At 42.9% G+C, this 20,240-nt stretch overlaps 1 protein-coding gene across 3 annotated transcripts in view; it reads right to left on the minus strand.

Annotated features, from left to right (window-relative positions):
- Nucleotides 1-13,856, minus strand: part of SMPX (small muscle protein X-linked) — a 52,011-nt gene extending 38,155 nt beyond the window's left edge. For 2 of the 3 annotated variants that reach the window (XM_082447334.1, XM_082447333.1), the window contains exons 1-2: nucleotides 13,647-13,856; nucleotides 9,242-9,298 (exon numbers count right to left, since the gene is read on the minus strand). In XM_082447334.1, the coding sequence (XP_082303460.1) occupies nucleotides 9,242-9,280 (39 nt within the window). In that variant the 5' untranslated portion in view covers nucleotides 9,281-9,298; nucleotides 13,647-13,856. The remainder of the gene's footprint in view (nucleotides 1-9,241; nucleotides 9,299-13,646) is intronic. The other variant, XM_082447332.1, reaches the window with a different exon arrangement.
- Between the last annotated feature and the right edge of the window lie 6,384 nt (nucleotides 13,857-20,240).

Consider the following 20,240-nt stretch of genomic DNA (forward strand, 5'->3'; position numbering starts at 1 on the left):
AGAACGTGTCTTACAGTCAATGGTATCTTAAATTTTTAATGGGCACAGTTGTTTTGTTTCTTAGGACATAAAATACTGGTATTTTACAATTGACAGTGTCTTAGATAGGATGAAATATCATTAGGGTCCTGAAATAAGATCAAAACAATGTAAGTAAGACTCACTGAAGATGATGTATATTGAACCAATAACTATTTCCATTACTACAGTTTGGATGAAAGAGGGGAAAAGTTGATATTGGGACTATTTGGAAGACAGTTAACTGGCTAAAAGTTTAATTAGATCACCACTACCCTGACCCATTTATTAAGCATCTACAGAGGGCATCTTCCTAATGGGAAGTTCAAGTTAATGTATTGTTTCTGAAAGATATGATTGTTAAACTAACCCATTTAATCAAGTGTGTATGCTCTATGGTGGGTTGTAGTTTTCAGTAATGGAACATGTAAAAATCATCCAGGATGATGTATTCAGTAAAGCACATGCTATGGAAATACCACCTTTTCTTGCTCAGAGATTGATTTTAGCAATGCATGTAGCCTCTCCATGGTACCTGGGTGGCTATGGTAGAAAAGAGCCCAGTGCTAGGAGTGGCTATAGATTCTCTGTACTTGAAAGAGTGACAACTGCTCTGGGTCTTGTCTTCCCCACTTGATTAATGTGAATGGTAGGCTTCACTAATGGAACCCTTCTTGGCCATGGAATCCTTCTTTTAAGTAAAGTATTGTGAGAATATCTAAAATGCAAACTAGGTGGAGGTGGAGCTGCTCTGGCTAAGGTTGTAGGGAGCCCACACCCCATCTGCTTCCCCCAAGCCCTGGACCATGTGCAGTTCCAAGGAACTTGGGGGCCCAAATCTGACAACCATTGAAAGAGATCACCCCTAAGTGAATGAGTATTGATGTGCATTTAAGATGTTCACTCTGCCCACTGTTAAGATGTCTGTAATTTACTTTAAACTTCTTTAGCATAGACAGTGTGATATTTTATACACACAGGTTGGTTTAAACTACAACTGTAGGGAACACTGTTGCTCTCATTGGGAGTTCATCCTCCTGGGGGGGGTTAGGTGGTAAAATATCGCTAAGACCACATTCCCCAGATTGCTGCTCCAAGTGTTTTCTGTTAGGTTTATCTCCACCAATAACCGAGGCTTTAATGTTTGCATAAATGGCAAAAAATCAGTGAAATAATGGAATGACTATTAGAAATGGCTTCTCTTGATGAAGTTGGAGGAGGTTAAGATATGTAGAGTGGTTAAAATATTTTGGAGACAATTCCCACCCTGCTGAACAGAGTGTAAGAATCTGATGCCTATAGCTTGCATCTTTAGACAGAGCTCAGAGGAGTGGTCCCTAAATGGGCCTGTCTCCAGTCATTGATAATGAGGATTTCTAGCTGGCTGCTGCCAACTAGGGGCAACAGAATCCCCACCTGCCTCCCATGAACCTTTTATGCAAACTGGCAGTCACTCGGAGCATTTAAAGGGACAAGAGCTGAGGCTTCATCAGGCTCACAGACAGACTGTATGGATGGTTTCCGCTTGTTTGCTAACAAATGCGTGTTTAACAGAGTGGCAGAGTTGGGTTGGGACTAACTTTCATCTTAACCTGGTGGTGAGGTTGTGGAACAGTAACTACCCCTCCCCACGTTCACCACAAACCACCCTTATCCACCCTAAAACCCCAAGATTCAGCTAGGTTGTCCTAACACCTTCATCCTCACAACAAACTTCTGAGGTGCAGACTATCATCTTCATTTTACTCATAAAGAAACTGAACCTCAAAGAGGTTAGGTGATTTGCTCAAGGCCACACAAACTTACACCTTGAGAATGGCCTTGGAAAAGGGGCACGCCAAATGGATAATTCTAGAATAGGCATCAAAAAAAGCCACATGTGAAAAATGAGCCATTAGCTCACTGGCCTGATGCTTTTTCATCTTTAAGGCATGACTCAAGAAACCCGGAACCTAAATGGTTTTTTTGACAGCAAATATTGACAGGATCCAGAGCAGCCTGTGAATGTGTCAAGTATCCAGTCATTAATGTACACCTTAAGGGAGTGTCAGAGGATTGCTTTGTAACTGATTAGAAACGATTCATTAATATAATTGTAGGGCGGTGATACTTGAGTGACAAATTATAGGCTAAATTAGAACCATAAGAAAAATTCCTTATAACTTGAATTTCATAGAAATGTGTAGACCTATATAGCTCTCTGTTTTTGTTCCATCGGCCAGAGGATTGGTGTCATATTCTTGTCTCTTTCACTGACTTGCTGTTTGAACACAAACAAAATACTTTCTCAATGACTCGATTTTTCCATCTGCAAATTGAACATGGTATTCGCTACTCAAAATGGGTTTGGAATATGAGCTACGCTTTTATGAAAGAATAAACAAACAGAAATCAATGACCTGGAGTTGATATAAGGTTGGACTTCCTTCTCTATATAGATTCTGTGTAAGTGTAAAGGAAGCAGGCTTTTGTTTTTTCCTTTTGTAACACCTTCCCTTGCTTTTTTTCCCTCCTTGAGATTTATTCATCTTAGATATTTCTAAATATGCCCCTGACGTAGCAGATCCAGTGCATCACTTTCCCAAGCTATACATACTTTGTTACATCCTCAAAGTTGGAATGGAAAAAATCTACTAGATCATCTTTTGCCAGAACAGGATACAGTTCCCTGATAATAGACCTATCTGATGTGAAATGAATACTGCACTTGATCTCACCAGGTGAAGAAAAGCAGAAAGAATTCCCTGTAAGTTAATTCCACGAGTCCCTTAATTATTTGTATTGTTCTCTTGCTTGGCTCCAGGCTTTGAGCCCGAGAATTCTGGAAACAGTATTCCCTCCACAGCCACTCCTGTGTGACTTACAGTGCAATGGCATCTTTCCCCAGTGGGCTGGATTCTGTAGCTGCTAGCCACTGGGTACTGACAATCCCACTCCACTTTGCTTTCCAGAGCCCTTGTTCTCTTATCTCCCCCTCCCTTTTCGTCCCCACTCCGTCTCTCCTTTTAGAGCTCAGGCTTTTGGAGTTTCCTCCCATTGCATATTTGTTTCAGATGACTCCCCATGGGTTCTATCTTTAGTTTTCCAAGGTCTCCAGCAGCTCCTGCCAGAATCTCTAGCCTCCCCCATACCTTTCTCCCAGCCGCTCGAAGAGGAACCCCTATAGGGTTGCATTTTACAGTATTTCTTTCTGTGCTTTCCTATTCTTACAATCCTGGTCCTTCTCTGAATGGAGCAGGATGTGGCATTTTGAGATTTCTAGCATCTTCACAGAAGACTCTCAGAAAGAGGGGTGTTTTCCCAATAGCTAATTTTAAAAGATTTCTTATTTGATATATTAGCCTAAATTAGGAAGACAGACAGACAGACACACAAACACACACACACACACACACACACATACACACACCAACTAAAATATATCCCACCCATTTTAAAATAAAGCTCTGTATCGCTAGAATGCATAACTTCTTTGCCTTTAGGGATTCTTGAAATGTGAAATCGATTCAGAACACACAGAACTTTCCCACTCAATACAATTTTGAGAAACTCCCACTCAGCCACTGTTTTTCACCCATGATGTTTCATAGTGAAAGGTTGTTTTTTTTTTTTCCCCCTCTGTTCTCAACACTTTTTGTTCTCTTCAATAATTTCCTGAGTGACTCAACTGTAGTCTTGTCATCCAGGGGAAAGTAGATTTCAATAATGTACCGTACAGCTATTAAGAGAATGTCTACAATCGGTTGAAGGCAGGTTATATTTCTGAAGTACTTGTGAATGTCAGCCTCAAAAAATGACATCCCTTAGTCAGTATATGTCACCAATATGGAGCCCTGGCAGAGCAGCAAAGATCACCAGCTGGAGGTAGCTCTAGAGTCAAACTGCTACATTTCAAGTTCTGGCTACACTTCAAAGAAACCAGCAGTGGAAATCATAAACAATGTGTTATAGTGGTTTACCTAAGAAAGACACAGTAGATCCAAGGTCAAAGGAAAAACATGTGACAAATGAAAGTTCATATTTTATCTTTCGCATTTAAATGCAATAGTAAAGGAAGGTATGTATCATCATTATTATTATTAGCTTTAATAAATGTATTTGATTAACTGACCAACCATGGGTGGTGATAGTCTGTTCCTTTGTACCCAGGATTGTCATATACCTGAAATCTTTTTTAAACTGGAAATCCTAGATGGAATTAGAGTCCCTAACAACTGTCTGTAAATATTTTTGTCGGGCTGTTTTCTTCTTCCACGGAGCCCTTATGCCCTGAGCAATGGAGAGTGGAAGAGCAATGGTAACAGGTGGGGAAGGGAAAGAAGTACTAAAACTCAGGGCATCACGATATTCTGTTCTACGCGTGGATTGGGTGACAGTGGAAACTTCCCATGGTAGGAAGCCACACACTAACTAATGATGCAAGGCTCATATAATCATTCCTCTAAAATGAATGATAAAGGAGTTAGTTTTAGTTTCACAAGCAGCTTGATTAAGTCAATTAAGCAGAGAGGTGGGATTCAGTGGCCATGGTCATTTGCATTTCAAGACCATGTTTGTTACTGAGTCACTTTACTTTGTACTTTTCACTCCTAGCCGACTTACGTTTAAGATGACTTTAATCAGTGTAAGCTATTAGCTGCTTCTGCTGAAATGCTGACCCCCTTTCTGAATGTCAGTTGAGGGCTTTAAAAGGGAGGACCCAGCATCTGTAAAATGGTAATTGTCCTTCAAGTAGCCTCGGTAGTTATGATTACACTTTAGGTGCTCTGCACCCACTCCTCCATCTTCACTCTCGGTGCCGGGGTGGAGATGGTAAGTAATGAGACTAGTCACTGTTGCAAAATGGTTCCAAACATGGGCTTTGGGATCAGGCAACTCGGGTTCAGTTCCTGACTCTCCTACTCACAGGCTGTGTGATCCTGGGTGAGTTTTTTTGCTTCTCCAAACCTTTCATTATAATCCATGGAAATCCCATTGCACTATGCCAAGTACATAGTAAACCCTGAAGAAACTGACTATTATTATCGTCCTAATAATAAACCTTAGAAGTTATTCTCAAGAAGTTCATGGACTATTAGAAGCTGGACAGAGGCTTACAGGTCATTTAATGCAACATCCCCGCCCCCTGCCCTTTGCAGCTCATGAGGACCGGGGGGTGAAGTCACGGAGCAGAGCTATGACTAAGGCACAGGACTCTTCTCCGTTCAACCATGAAACTCTCAGATCTCACGGGAAAGGACAAATAATACTCAGCTTACTTTGATCAATGGTGAAGAGAAAGGGCCAGTGACGACTCAGAGGACATTGGCTCTGGGTGGGCTGAGGCCCTGGGGAGGCCCATGGCAGTTGCCAAAGGGGGTGTGTTCAGGAAGAAGGGGAAGGACAGGCAGGTGCTGCCAGCGGTCAGTGTCACTTGGTCTCATTAGACTTACCAAACAGATCGCTGCTGGGATTAGATTTCCCGGCAGCTCTAGCTTTCCCCACCACCTGTCATGTCAAATTCTTTCATCTGAAGGGATCAGACCCACTGTGCCTAGTGTGCTGATGTTACCTTGGTTGCAACTCCATTCCCATCAACAGTGGGGGTTTAACAAGCAGCCTGCAGAGCACAGAACTGGGGTCAGCAAACTCCGGCCCATGGGCCACATCCAACCTGCCACCTGTTTTTGTGAATAAACTTTCATTGGCACACAGCCACACCCATTCATGTATGTATTGCCTATGGCTGCTTTTGTGCTGTAACAGTAGAGCTGAATAGTGCAGCAGAGGCCCAGTGATCTGTAAATCTTAAAGTATTGATTACTATCTGGTCCTTTACAGAAAAGGTGGGCCAACGTCTGATCTAGAGCCTTATCAGCTGCTTAGGAGACAAAGGCCCTCTCCAGACTATGGAAGAATCAGCTGACTCCTTCAGGATATTTTTATGTCCCTGGAATAAATGAGATTTCACTAATACAACTGAAAAGTAATGCAGACTTAAATAGAATCCCCTTACAATTCAAAGGCCATCTCTTCTTCAGTGTGGATGTGAAAGACAACTGTCCATCTCCCCTGAGGGTGGGTCTGATTCTGGCCTCCCGCTTATTCTGGGGCAGGGAGGAGATGGAAGCAGCTGAAGAGAAAACAAGGCCATTCCATGCATTACTTGGATAATTAGAAGAGCCATCTCTTAAGGACTTTGTGTGCTATAAACTAGGCACTTGCCATACATTATTTTGTGTATTCATTATAACAATCCTGTTAAGTAGTATGATTGTCCTCATTTTACAGAAGGGTAAACTAAGGGTGAACTAAGGTCACAGAGTTAGTGAATGGCCAGGTAGAGATATATAACCATTTGGCCCCATGTTGTCTGGTGTACATAGGTGCAGTAATTCAACTACCTATGCCTGACTGTTAGAAATATGGTTGACAGAGGCTTAAATTTGCTCAATCCAGACAAAATAGAGATCTAAGTCATTACTTCTAGAAGTTTGCACTGCAAAATACTATCCTACAAGATACTCATTTAAAAGATCCAATATGTTTAGAAAACATTGTATACATCACCGCCTTCTTGGAAATATATGAAGCCATTAGCAAGTTATGGACTCTGAGAAATCCTGCAGTAAAGATCCTATTCAACTTTGCTTAATGTTGTGTTCCCAAACACTTTAGCATGGAACCCTTTAACTAACAACATCCCATGCAACTGCTATTCCAGGAGACGCACTTTGGGAACTGTTGAACCACATGATTACGATGATGATGATTGATGATAATGGCTAATATTTATTGAGCAATTACAGTGAGCCAGGAACTGGCCTGAGCACTTACAAGTATTGATTCATTTAACCCTTGCAGCAACCCTATGAGCTCACATGTTATTAATTCCCCACTTGACAGATGAGGAAACCGAGGCACAAAGAGGATAAAACAACTTGCCCAAAGTCGCATAGCTAGTGAGTCCTGGAGACCATGAGCTCCTCAAACTCAAGGATCAGGTTTCAGTTCATCTTTGCATAGCCAACACTTAGTATGGTGCCTGGAACAAAGTATGCACCCAGAATGTGACAGTTGAACTGAATTGGAAATGACATCCTAATAAAAAGAAGTGACTAGAGTGTGTTGAATGGAACATTTAAGATCTTTAGTATTTATACAACAAGGGCACTCCTTCATCAGCTGGGGTTTCTATTTGTTCCACACAAGACCATAGCCTAGGTAATGTTCCTACTACAAAGCATTTTGTATAGAGTAACCATTTTCATATTTTATTTAATAGACCCTACATTTAATGCAGAAATGATAGGAAAATATCAGATAGTGCAGATCCTATTTAGCCACAAGAAATAGTATTTCATTTGAAGGTGCATTAAATTAGGCTTTCTGTCTGGCATAAAATATATTGAGAGAGGCAATACCACATCCATAAGGAAGCACTGCCTTTGTTGGTAGAGTAGATGGATTTTTTTTTAGATGCAGTATAATAGCAGCTATTGAGAACAGTCAATAGCAGCTTTTTAAATATTACAGACCCAAAAATATATCAAGGTCAAAATTAATAGATAAAATACAGGTGAATTTTCAGTGTAGATTTGAGGGAGGCCAGGAAGCACTAAGGAGGAAAAATCAACACACTTTCAGCTATAAAAGGAAGAGAATAAAAGGCAGCCTGAGAGACTATGTTTCTGTGTCCTGCAAAATAAAAAGGAAATTTTATGTTTAGCACTTTGAGAGCTTCAAATGCAGTGATTAAATGGTATTATTTTTTGTCACTTTAACACAGAGCATTCCAGAATGATAAGTATTATAGTAACAATGTGACCCTTAATGAGGGCTTACTGTGCTGTTTTAAGCATCTTATACGTGTAGCCCTAGGAGGTGAGTACTGTCCCCATTTTACAGATGTGGAAACAGAGGCAGAGAAGTAAAGTAGGTAAAGTAGTGTTCCCGTGATCCCACACCAGTACAAAATGGATTAAGGATTCAAAGTCCACTAATCTGGCTTCACAGCCCATGCCACTAACAGCTGTACACACTGGGTAAAAGAGAAGGTTCAAAGGCTCAAGGATGCTCACAGGCCTGGGAGGCAAAATGAATTCTACCAATGTCAGGGTACGTACATCAGAAACTCACTAGGTGGACACCAGAGGGCCAAACATGGCAATGCAGAGTTGAATCCTTGCCAATAGGCCCTTCCTTGGTGGTTTGTTCTGTAACAGGTTTCCAGAGGTTGTTATATATCTTACCACTTAAGAACCCCATCCATTTAAGGCTATGCATTAGTCATGACGGGTAAAGATACGTCCCTCCACCCACTTCCACCACCGGTGTGTGCTAGGATTCCTCACCCCACAATCTGACCACATGCATGTCCCTTCAAAATACAGTCAATTGCTTATGAGTAGGTGTATGTATGATGGTGCATCAGACCCCAAGTATTCAGAAACTACCATATGCTGTGCAGTATTCAGGAAAGCCCAGGGAAAAAAAGTTTTAAAGTTCCTTTAGAGAAAGTACAGATGGCTCCATCTTGATGGAAAGGAAAGATGGAATTTTACAATAAAGCATTGTGCCCACCGTCTCAGTATGGGAGCCACTTGAGAGCTAAACACCAAGCTCTTAAGAGAAATAACAAATTTAGTATTGAGTCAAAACAAATACTAAAATTTTCTCCGTAATTGTATTTGTGTTCCAAAATGCCTGCTTCCCCCTCCCCTTATTGTGGGTAACACTTAAGTCAGATGAAACAACCAAAGAATTTGTTTGTTGAGAGGGCATGAGGAGACATAATAGCATACGGACCTTAAAAGATAAATACCCAAGCCTTGGAAAGAACACTTGACAAGAAAAGGATGTTATTTAAAGAAAGATGTATTCTAAACAGATGAGTCAACAAACTCAATTGGATATAAAAATGGAAATTGAATTTTTAAATTCCGATTGATGAGCATATCAAAAACTTACACATCAAAAAGCATATCAAAAAACATACACACTGCATTTTTGTAGAAGACCATTTAATTCTCATTTATAAACTTTGACTCTCTTAAAAAAATAACTTCTCCCTTCTCAATTGTACATTACCAGCCTTATATCCTTCCTTAATTGTACCTTACACGAGTCTTTCTTTTCTTTTTGAAGTGAATCATCAGTTGGGGTGAACAGTCACATAAAGTCTGATTTATTAAGCAAACAGACTGGAAGTTGCTGATGTTAAAACACAAATATGTCTACTTACCTGGATGGCTCTGACATTGGAAACTGGCTGTTTCGACATATTGACAAGGTCTTATCCCTAAAAAAACAGGTAAGAAACTGTTAGAGGTGGCGGCATTCAGATTCTCAATCATGATAAATTTGAATTTAACTCATGATTCAACTGGGCAGTCACCCCTTTCACTGGCCGTATATTCTTTCAGTCTCAGTTTCCGGTTACTTACAGACTCTCTTTCCTAATGCCTCAGGGAGAGGGAACACTAGAGCGCTGGATAAATCATTCAGAAGGAGAAATGCTGAGATGCCTCGCCCCTGATGCTCATGATAGGCAATCAGAAACTTGAAAGGCGCTATCATCTCCTTCCCTGCCCTCTTGCCCCCCTGCCAAGAACAGCAAAACAAAGAGGTTGTGGGAATAAAACACCTTTCTTTGGGGCCTCAGAAGCTTTCTGCTTGAAACTGAACTTTTGATCTGAACCGAGTTGTTGCCAGGGCTGCACATCAGTCCATCGGCACCGCCTCGCCTCCATCAAACACCCAAAGAGAAATGGCCCGTACCGCGTTCTTACTACTGCGATACTCCCTGCTCGCTGTGCACGTGTCTGTTCTGCACAGAGACCTGGGGGACATCGGCCGCGTCTCCCTGCTCTGTGCGTCCAGAGCCTGGGCTCTGTAAACCAGGCAACTGGCAGGCAAGCCTCACCTCTGTCTTCTTTTCTTTTAACGAATCAGTCTCAGAAGGCAAATAGGACTTACGTGACCATGTCAGATCCCTAAGAGGTAGCAGTGCTTCCTTCCCAAAGGACCTTTGCTTTCTTTCAGTTTGTGAGACCTGACTTAGAGCCCAGGGACTAGTGGCCGAGGTTTACTGGGGCTCGGGGAGCAGGGAACAGCCCAGCTCTGTACAAGTGATGTTATAGCTTGGTCTATTAAGTGTCGACAGGACGGAGTGAAAAAGTTTGAAATTCAGTGAATTAAAAACACGCTGCTTTTTAAACCCAAACGATAAACTGGGTTGACTAGAGTTTCCTCAGTTGACTGGTGTAAGTGCGTGGGCTCACTGGTGAGTCAATGAGCACAGAGCGCCGTGTTGGCATTTGCCGCACGTCCGGTGTCCTCTGGACTACGTCAGTCAACATCTCTAGGCCCATTTCCTCTTCCTTAAGTTTCACCTGCTTCACAGGTTGTGGTACGAATCAAAATGACATAAGGTTCCTGAAAATGCCTTGCGAACTGTAAAGCATGGTGCAAATATGTATTGTTTTATTGCCATTGCCCTTAGCTGGAGACTTTTTAGTTCTATACTGGTCTACAACTCTAAGTACAGAGTAAAAACTGCTGTAGTGATGCCCCACACACTTTAGAGATAAAATTTATGAACTGAGAACTCTGAAAAACTTCCTTTTTTTTTTTTCCTGAGGTCTTCAAAGTCTTAGGCTCTACTATATGAAGTTAAACAATTACGTAATTTTTTAAAATCTCTGTAATTAGTATACTCAACTATATAGTCCTTGCAGTCACATACATGAAAACAATGGGATTTTGTTTTTAAAGTTTCACCTGAATGTTTTGGTAATATACAGATACAGCCTCCATGCATAAGGGTCTAGGTAGAATTATTTTCAATATGGTTAAAAAATTAGGGACTTCCCTGGTGGCGCAGTGGTTAAGTATTTGTTTTTATTTTTATTTATTTATGGCTGTGTTGGGTCTTCGTTTCTGTGCGAGGGCTTTCTCTAGTTGTGGCAAGCGGGGGCCACTCTTCATCGCGGTGCGCGGGCCTCTCACTATCGCGGCCCCTCTTGTTGCGGAGCACAGGCTCCAGACGCGCAGGCTCAGTAATTGTGGCTCACGGGCCCAGCTGCTCCGCGGCACGTGGGATCTTCCCAGACCAGGGCTCGAACCCGTGTGCCCTGCGTTGGCAGGCGGATTCTCAACCACTGCGCCACCAGGGAAGCCCGGCACAGTGGTTAAGAATCCGCCTGCCAACGCAAGGGACACGGGTTCGATCCCTGGTCCGGGAAGATCCCACGTGCCGCGGAGCAACTAAGCCCGTGCGCCACAGCTACTAAGCCTGCACGCTAGAGCCCGCGAGCCACAACTACTGAGCCCACGTGCCACAACTACTGAAGCCCAGGCACCTGGAGCCCGTGCTCGGCAACAAGAGAAGCCTGCGCACCGCAACGAAGAGTAGCCCCCGCTCGCTGCAACTAGTGAAAGCCCGAGCGCAGCAACAAAGACCCAACGCAGCCAAAAATAAACAAATTTATAAAAAAATAAATAAATTTATTTTTTAAAATATGGTTAAAAAATTAAAAAGCAATAACAAGTTGAACAATTAGGAATGCATTTTTGCTCTATGATATGTTTCAGATAGGTTGCTGTCTTTCCTGCAGTGTCAAAAAGTCAATGAAGGATTTTTAATTTTTGGATCTAGGACACACAGCTCAATTTCAAAAGGAAAAGCTTGGCAGTTTAATTTTTAATGTTTCTATTCCTCAAAAGCTATTAGAAGACATGCAAAGCAATAATTCTCACAGGACTTTAAATATCTCATCATATAGCATTCTCTGTATGTGTACAATTAAAGTTTAACTAATATCACTTGGGAACTTTAAAAAATTTATTGTATGTCAGTTTGAGATGTGGGGATTAGGAATTTCTTTATGTTATTACAATCGCAAGTTGAAATGTGGAAAAAAATCAGGCAATGAATGATTGTGTTATTTATACCGCATTGATTTTTTTTTAATTAGGCTGATTTTTTTTTTTAATTAGGCTGATTTTGTTTTTTCGCTAAAGTCCTGGATTGCTTTGTATTTTGTGGACCTCTCAGCCTAGCGGATGGATATTCCTTGGGCCTTGTATAGCATTGGTATAATCTTATTTGCATACAAATTCCTTCTTAACATATACGTCAATCTGCGAGACAGACACCTCTAGAAAGTTGGTCAGATCCCAGCTCTCATTCCTTGCAAACAAGCTAGATAACGTTTGTGTAAATCATTTCTGCAGCCGTTCCTGCTGTCCTCATTATTCTCAGAGAAATCAGGGCAAAGCACACTGATGAATAAAAATAGACAGTGTTCCCTGGCTCTTTCCCTGGCCCTGCGTTCACCTCCATTAGGGATGCAAGGTGTAGAATGCACCTTCCTTCTGTATCTGCATGCCTCATCCCAGGACCAAAAAAGAAAGCTATGCCTTAGATGCACAACTCCACTCACACCGGGGCCACAGCTTTTCATCCAAAGAGGTACTCTTTAAAGCACTCTATTACTGTGTCTCCTGGTTCTGGCTACAATTTGAAAACATGGAAAGTTTTACCAGGCATATACTGACTTTTACAAAGCCTATACTACAATGGAAATGCTTGCTGGCTTAGCACAGTTGAGTTTTCCTGGCAGTTCTGCAAGTCAGTGGGGATCTTTAATGGTCCGTATGCTGAGTCATGTACTATATACCTCTGCTGGTATTTGATTGGACAGCATCTAATATCTGACTTCTAAGTAAGACTTTCACTTACTAAAAATTTGTCAACATTAATATTGCTAATTTAATAAGCAGGGATTCAGAGGAAAATAAATCAATATATGGAGAGAGGGGGCTTCGTTTGTTCTTTTTAAAGGTCAGTTAAGTGGCTACAGCTCAGTTTCACAGGGAATTATCTTCTGTCTGCTGCTAAAAATAATTCCCAAGAAGGGTGTAGAAAGATGTTCAGCTGTCCGAACTAAGTCTTTATTCAACTCTGCCTGAGATATGCCGAGAGGGAAGAGACACTCAGCATTGCCACGTATCAGAATCTGGTGCCCACATAGGGAGAGACAGGGCTGCTGCCCTCTACTCTGCTGGGTATGGGGAACACTGCGATCGAAGTCGGGCTTTCAAAAACATGGGTCTGGATTATTAATGGATCTATAGTTTGATAGAACTTTATCACTGAGGCCAAGCCTGGTGCTTAGGGAGAGGAGAAAAGCATTTTAAACTTGTACTGTGTTAACAACTCTGGCAATAATTTGCATTTAGGTAAACCAAAGAGCTAGCATTATAGCTTTTCTCTGCCCCAAATTCTCCTGATTATTTCTAGGCTTACAGCCCGAATCAGTCTGCAGCTGACTGACTGTAATCCTGGCCATAAGAATCAAAATGATCTCATGTTCAGGGTCACAGTCATCATATCTGGACCGTGGAAATTTTCTTAATGTCCCTATCAATGAAAACTACTTTTAGTTCAATATTCTTTCAACCTCCCCACCCCCCCAACAATTTATAAAACAGAAGCAGCAACATCACCAATGAACAGTGAATTTACAAGGAAGCTACACCCACTGGTTACAAGCCTACAAAGTTATAAGTAGCCACTTCAAGTTGGGTAGCAGGGAAATTTCCTTCAGAAAGCCCAGTTGCCTGAGCTGGGTCCTCCTGCTTACCTGCTTTATGTACTTGCTTCCTGCCTGAGGAAAGTTCCAGGCAGCCAGGTGCAAGAATACAAAGCTCCTCAGTGAGTGGAAGGGACGCCCGGTGTCCTCTGAGCTGCGATCTCAGTTCCGATGCTTTTCATGCGGCTGAAATAGCTCAAGTGCTCCGTGCCTCACCCGGTATTGAGAGCTGCTCCTGGCTCGGGGCTGGAGGGGAACTCGGTTTAAGGATAAGTGTTAAAGAGAATTCCTGTCATAGCTCACAGTTGTTCTTCCTAAATATAGAGTTTGATACAAGCCATACGCTGCCTCCAAAAGGCTTGACCGTGCTGAAAGCAGGGCTCAAATGTCAGCCGGAAGGTGGCTCCGGAATCTTACTGCCTTCCTAATCTTCCAGAAGATGCTGGTTGTGTTTTCTCACAACTTCTGAGGGGGCACAGGAAAGTTTGAGAAGTAGGAAAAGTTTCTATCTTTAGCTTTATTACCCAGAGGTGAGAAGACCCAAAGTGTTCAATGAAAATTGGAGAGAGGCGGCATGGCACCACAGACAGTGTTTGAGTCCTCGCTTGGTCACTGAGGAGCTGAGAAAGTTACTTCATAATCAACACTCAGTCAGATTATGATGAACTACCAGATATCATCCTTTTTATCGGTCAAAAATGGTCACAGATCAACTGACTCGTGTGGTTCCAGGGCCCAGAGTCCTTGCTCTCTCTGCTCTATACCGCCCCTACTCGTGGCAATGACTTTGGCCCTACAGCACATGAGGCAACAGAACAAAACAAAAGAGAAAATATCTGTCTTAAGTATGACAAGGGCCAGGACCAGGTATGAGGCAAAACACTTTTTAAAGAGAACACTGCCAAATCCTAAAGCACATGCTCATTATTTTTAACACTACTTTTATTTTTTTATTATTATTTTTTTTTTACTTCTATAGCCTCTAAAACTACCTTTGCGTAGAACTCCCCTTCAGTAGGACCAAGCAGAGTGGGCTCACTTATAATTCATCCAGTGGATGAAAGTGAGGGATGACTGAGTCCCTGACAGCACGGTCAGCTGCTGACCCATCACCAGCAGCCAGTCCTCTCGTTATGTGAGGCAAAGAAGCTCCGACCTATATGAGCCCTTAAAGTCAGATGTGAGTTCCCTGCAACTGAATGCATTCCAAGCACTTGATTTCAGGTCAGTAAAGAGAAAACCAACTTTCCAGTAACTTAGGAGGTCAGCAGATAATTGTGCATCATCTCAGTTTGGGGCTCACCTAAGTTCTGTTCATGTGCTGTTTAAAAGAATTGTGTCTTCAAAATTCAGTTTCGACAATGTACTTTGAGATCATATGGCACCAAAAGTGAGTTCTTTACACACTGGGGAAGAGATTAGGGTAGGCACCTTAATATTTCCCCAGATGTTTGGCTGCTTCTCTGTGTTCAGAGCCCTTCACCAGACAACAAAGAGCCATTTTTGACCCCTGGCTCTGCAGCCAGCCCATACATTTTGCCACAGTCCTTTTGCCCCCACTGACCCCTCAGTAGCTACTGGTGTGGCATATGTCAGGGAAAGTGCGCCTGGCGGCAATGCCGTGTACCCAAGGCTGGCCCAACATGGATGTAGCTGCCTCTGTGGGAAGAACTGAGGTGAGCTTCATAATCGGGACTTCTGTAGTCATAAGTGACAGAAACGCAAAGTGAACTAGTTTAAGCCCTGAGGAGGTGTGGCAGACACTGTTGATGTCTTTCTTAGTATTGCTCTGCCCACCTGAGTTCTGCAGCTATAGACAGTCCTCAGGACACTGTCAGCTTCACCCCTCAAAAACCTGAATCTCTCTGCTTTTCCGCATTGGGGCTCTCTCCATCTCCAAGGCAAAAGTTGCCTGGGTGTGCTGCAGGCATGACCCAGAAGTGCCAGGGAGCAGACACCCCTAGGGACAAATCTCAGCCGGTGGGGATGGAGGTCGGTGATAAACGCCCCACCTCCCCATCCTCTGGTGGAATGACTGTGAGATATGGTCCAGTTTCCAGAGGTCCCCAGCAGGACTGAGCCTCAGTTGCCCACAGCAGGAAACGACTTGCTCGTTATTACACCCTTATCGGTTTTTTCCCTTCCCTCTCTCACTTCCCCACTCCCTCACTTACGTTCTCCGGGATCATCACCCAAATACACCACCAAACAGACAAGACCAAGTCCTTGTCTCCGTGTCTGGATTTGATGCAACCCAAACCAAGACAAGGGGGTTCACTGGGAAAGCTTCATATTGTGGCAGGAAAGGCATGGGGTGCAGGTGGGCCTCAGAAATAACCAGAACCAAGAACTCAGACCTCACTAGAGAGTGCCAAATCTATTTCTCCCACTCCAGTTTTTAAAATCCCAGGGTTCTGACTGCCCCATCCTGAGTTAATCACCAAACTCCTGGCTAGCTCACCTAGCATACAGGAAGCCATTGGGGTGCACACCTATGGAGGAGGTCCTTCCCAGAGAGGGGAATAGTTGTGACCTGAACAGCCCTCCCAACTGAGGTCCCCAAAAAACACTAAGAAGCCAAGTGCTTTTCCGTGATCTACTGTTGTCACCCCATCAGTTTAAGGCCTCGTATAACAGAGGAAGCCCCGGGCACACACCAACACATAACTGCATTGGTGGGCAACAGTTAACTGGGCCCGAGGTGACGGGCACAAGATGAGTCCATGTCTTATTGGGGAAACTGAAATGGGAGAAGAAGGAATAAGAAAGCATCTTTAAGTATGAGAAATGGAGAACTAGACAGTACTGGGCATTGAGGGGACAGCTTGAGACCTTTGGGAATATTTCAGTGAAGATCATGAAACAGGGGCAGCATTGGGGGTTGTTGGCAAAAACCAAATTCACTTAAGTCATTTCTACCTACGTGCCTTCATCCCTCCTCCACGACAGTCAAACAGCAGGAGGATATCTAAGAACACCTTAGGTCTACATAGCCCTTGTGGAGTTGCAAAGCATTTTCATTTGTAGTTATTATTTCATTTAGCCCTCCCAACTACACTGTGGGTTAAGTGGTATTATTCCCATTGTATAGATCAGTAAGTCGAGGCTCAGAGTGTTAATTCAGAGCCAGTTATCCCAGCTTTTTGACTCCCATATTTAGTGTTCTCACCTGTTACACCAAAGTCCTCAAGGAAGCACACTCACATGCACGCTCCCACATAAGCACTATGCACATGGTATCAGGTAGGATGCATTTAGTTGCAAGTAACAGAATACCTGACTAGCAGTGGCTCAATCAATAAAGTTATTTAACCATCTCACAAACCTAAAAACCTGAAGTGAGGTAGTTCCAGATTGGTTCAGAAATTTTATGAAGTCAAAAAGACCCAGGCAATTTCCAGTTCTTCTACTCTGCCACTCTCAACAAGTCAGATTTTCATCCTCACGCTTCTTACCTCATGTTCTCAAAATGGCTGCCACAGCTCCAAGAATCAGGATCTTTCACTAGCATCCAAACAATACAGAATGGCAGTGATGGTGGGAAAAGGGGCTTTCCTCTTGTCAGGGAGGAAACTCTCCCAAAGCCCCAGCAGACCTCCCCTTACATCTCGTTGGCTGGAACTGGGTCTCATGGCTGCAAAGGAGGCTAAGAAAATAAATAAGTGGTGGAGGGTGAATGGAGTAGAAATGATTAGCTAAGCTCAAATATCTCATATAAAATCAGGATGCTCTTAGCAATGAAGACAAAAGAGAATGGTAGTTATATAGACAAGATACACACATACATACAGAGTTTTAGAGTGGAAAATGTGCTTTCACACACAGAATCTCATTTAATCCTTACCACTTTGTGAAGCAGATGTTGTTTTTAGTTATCTCCATTTTATAAATGACAAATCATCCTGAAAAAGGTAAACTCACGTGCCTAACAAGTGTCCAAGTCAAAACCCGAATCTAAGTCTTCAGGGTCCAAATTCCATGGGTTTCCCCTTGTTCCTCTACATACAAGCCAACAGAGAGAGCCAAGCTGCTCATACCATTGCCCAGCCCCTCAATGCCCTCGTGGGTAAGACTCCTATCATGTACCCCAAATTACAGGCTTCTTTCAGTTTCCTCTTTGCTCAGTTCTTCTCTATCCTGGGCCCACCTACAGTTTGGGCAAAGAGGAAAATAAATCATAATATGAACACTTTTAAATGAATTAACAGATAACTATTTGTACCATTATGTGTAAACAGGTAACCGCTCCCCACAAAACAAACAAACAAAAAACAACAAAAAAACTGTGTAGGCCGACAGAGAGAAGAAAATATTAGCAAATGAAGAATGATTAGCTAGGAAAAAAGAATTATGAAAAAGAAACTAGCTATGACCTTTGAAAACACTTTATTTTCTCATAGCGTTCACTTCTGTGTTAAATTTAAATTTTTGACCCCATAACTATGAACAAATCAATGCTTGTTTTTCATGCAGGAGAGCAGGTGACAAGGCTGGTCCCCTGAGGTACATACTATGTGATGACTTCCTTCCTTACCTGATTGTGTGAGCCAAGCCACTTCTCTCCTTAGCCCCTGTCGTATGCCATGATGCAGTGGCCATGCTTCTGTCTCCTTCCTTGGAACTTAGCTTTCTTCCACGAGTACCCACAGAGAGGAAAAATTGTTTTTCTAAGAAGAAGTAATGTGCAGAGTTATGACTCTACCCATAGGAAAAAATCTTTTATATAATTATGCAGAAGAGTTTAGCATCTCCTTGTCTACAAACTTCTCATTTCAAAAAGAGACCTCTGTTTCACCTTTGTACAGCTCAAGAGCTTTTTTTACCCAAAGTATTTTCCTTGCCCAAATAAAGGGGCTATCTAGCCTCAGAAGTGAATTCAGACTTCCATCTCCAGAAGCACAGTATCTGCTCCTCTGACCTCAGAAAAATTGCCGGCCTCCACCTCTCAGTTACTCCCAGCTTTTAGCTAAGTCATCCTTTCCCATAAGAATACTATTTCACTCATTTTTTCATACATTCATTCATCACGTGCCATCATTGTATCAAGTGCCTACTATGATCCAGGCATAGCGCTAGACGCAGAGGGTTTAAAAATGAGTAAGATATAGCTCTGTGTTCCAGAAGCCTGTTCACCATGGCCTGGTCAAGGAGACAAACAAGTAAATAACCGCATGGTTATTGGACTTATGTGCTATAGACAAACTGTTACAGGAACTCAGAAGAAGGTGCCCCTAACTCTCCCACGATGCTGAGGGCTTCACAGAGAAGGAATGTTTGTGCTCAATGTCCTGCGCTTCTACTAAATGCCAGCACTGTCCTATCCCCACCATCCCTGGGGAGAAAACAGTGAATAAGCATATGTTCCTGCCTTCAGAGCTTACAACAGGGAGTGGGTAGCAGACAAAGCTGAGTAAACAAATAAACAAGATAAATCCTGTTAAGTAATATGAAAACAGGGACTTCCCTAGTGGCGCAGTGGTTAAGAATCTGCCTGTCAATGCAGGGGACACGGGTTCAAGCCCTGGTCCGGGAAGATCCCACATGCCGAGGAGCAACTAAGCCCGTGTGCCACAACTACTGAGCCTGTGCTCTAGAGCCCACAAGCCACAACTACTGAGCCTGTACGCCACAACTACTGAAGCCCACACACCTAGAGCCCCTGCTCCGCAACAAGAGGAGCCACCGCAATGAGAAGCCCGTGCACCTCAACAAAGAGTAGCCCCCGCTCGCTGCAACTAGGGAAAGCCCGCACGCAGCAACGAAGACTCAACGCAGCCAAAACTAATGATAAATAAATAAATAAATAAATAAAAAGTAATATGAAAACAAACGATGGGAATTCCCTGACGGTCCAGTGGTTAGAACTCAAAAAAACAAAAACAAAGACTGAGGAGAAACTGGGGCAGAGGGGGAGTGGCAGGAGACGCATCTCTGCAAGAAGAACTGAGATTGATAGTGTGAGAGAAGAACACTTTAGGCAGAGGAAACTGCATGTGCAAAGGCCCTGAGATGGGAAAGTATGTTCTCAGAACTCGCAGAAAAACAATGCAGCCTAAACATGGAGAAGAGTGGCATGACATGAGGTGAGAAGGAGGCAGAGGCTGGCTGGGCCTTTGTAGGCCATTTTGGCAAGAGGTGCTGGTTTTCTTCTCAGTGTAGTGGGACTCCTTGGAAGGTTTTAAGCAGTAGAGTTGCCTGGTTTGAGCTTTGATGAGCTCACTATCACTGCCATGTGGAGAATGGACTGTAATAGAATAAGCAAGGAAGAGCGTAGAATGTTTAAAAGGTTAGAGATGATGTTGACCTGCACAAAGGTGTTGGCAATGGAGATAAAGACAAGAAGAGAGGTTCAAAGTGTATTTTGGTAATAGAGTCAAATGCGTCCTTGCCAAGGGATTGGATGCAGGACGATGGAGAAGAGGAATGGAGGGTGTCTCTTAAGTTTTCAGACTTGGATCATGAGGCATGAAGGAACGTGGTCCCTGGGCAAGGAGCAAAGGTAGCAGTGACAATAATGAGATCCACATCTAAAGCACTCGACACAGGGCCTGGCACATAGCGAAGTCTTAAGATAGGGCATGAAGAATTAAAAGCCACTGTTGACTCAGAGAGAAGAGTTTCAATGGATTGAGGGGCTGCTTCAAA

The sequence above is a fragment of the Balaenoptera physalus genome, assembly GCF_965194825.1.
Source record: "Balaenoptera physalus genome assembly, chromosome: X".
NCBI classification, from domain to species: Eukaryota; Metazoa; Chordata; class Mammalia; order Artiodactyla; family Balaenopteridae; genus Balaenoptera; species Balaenoptera physalus.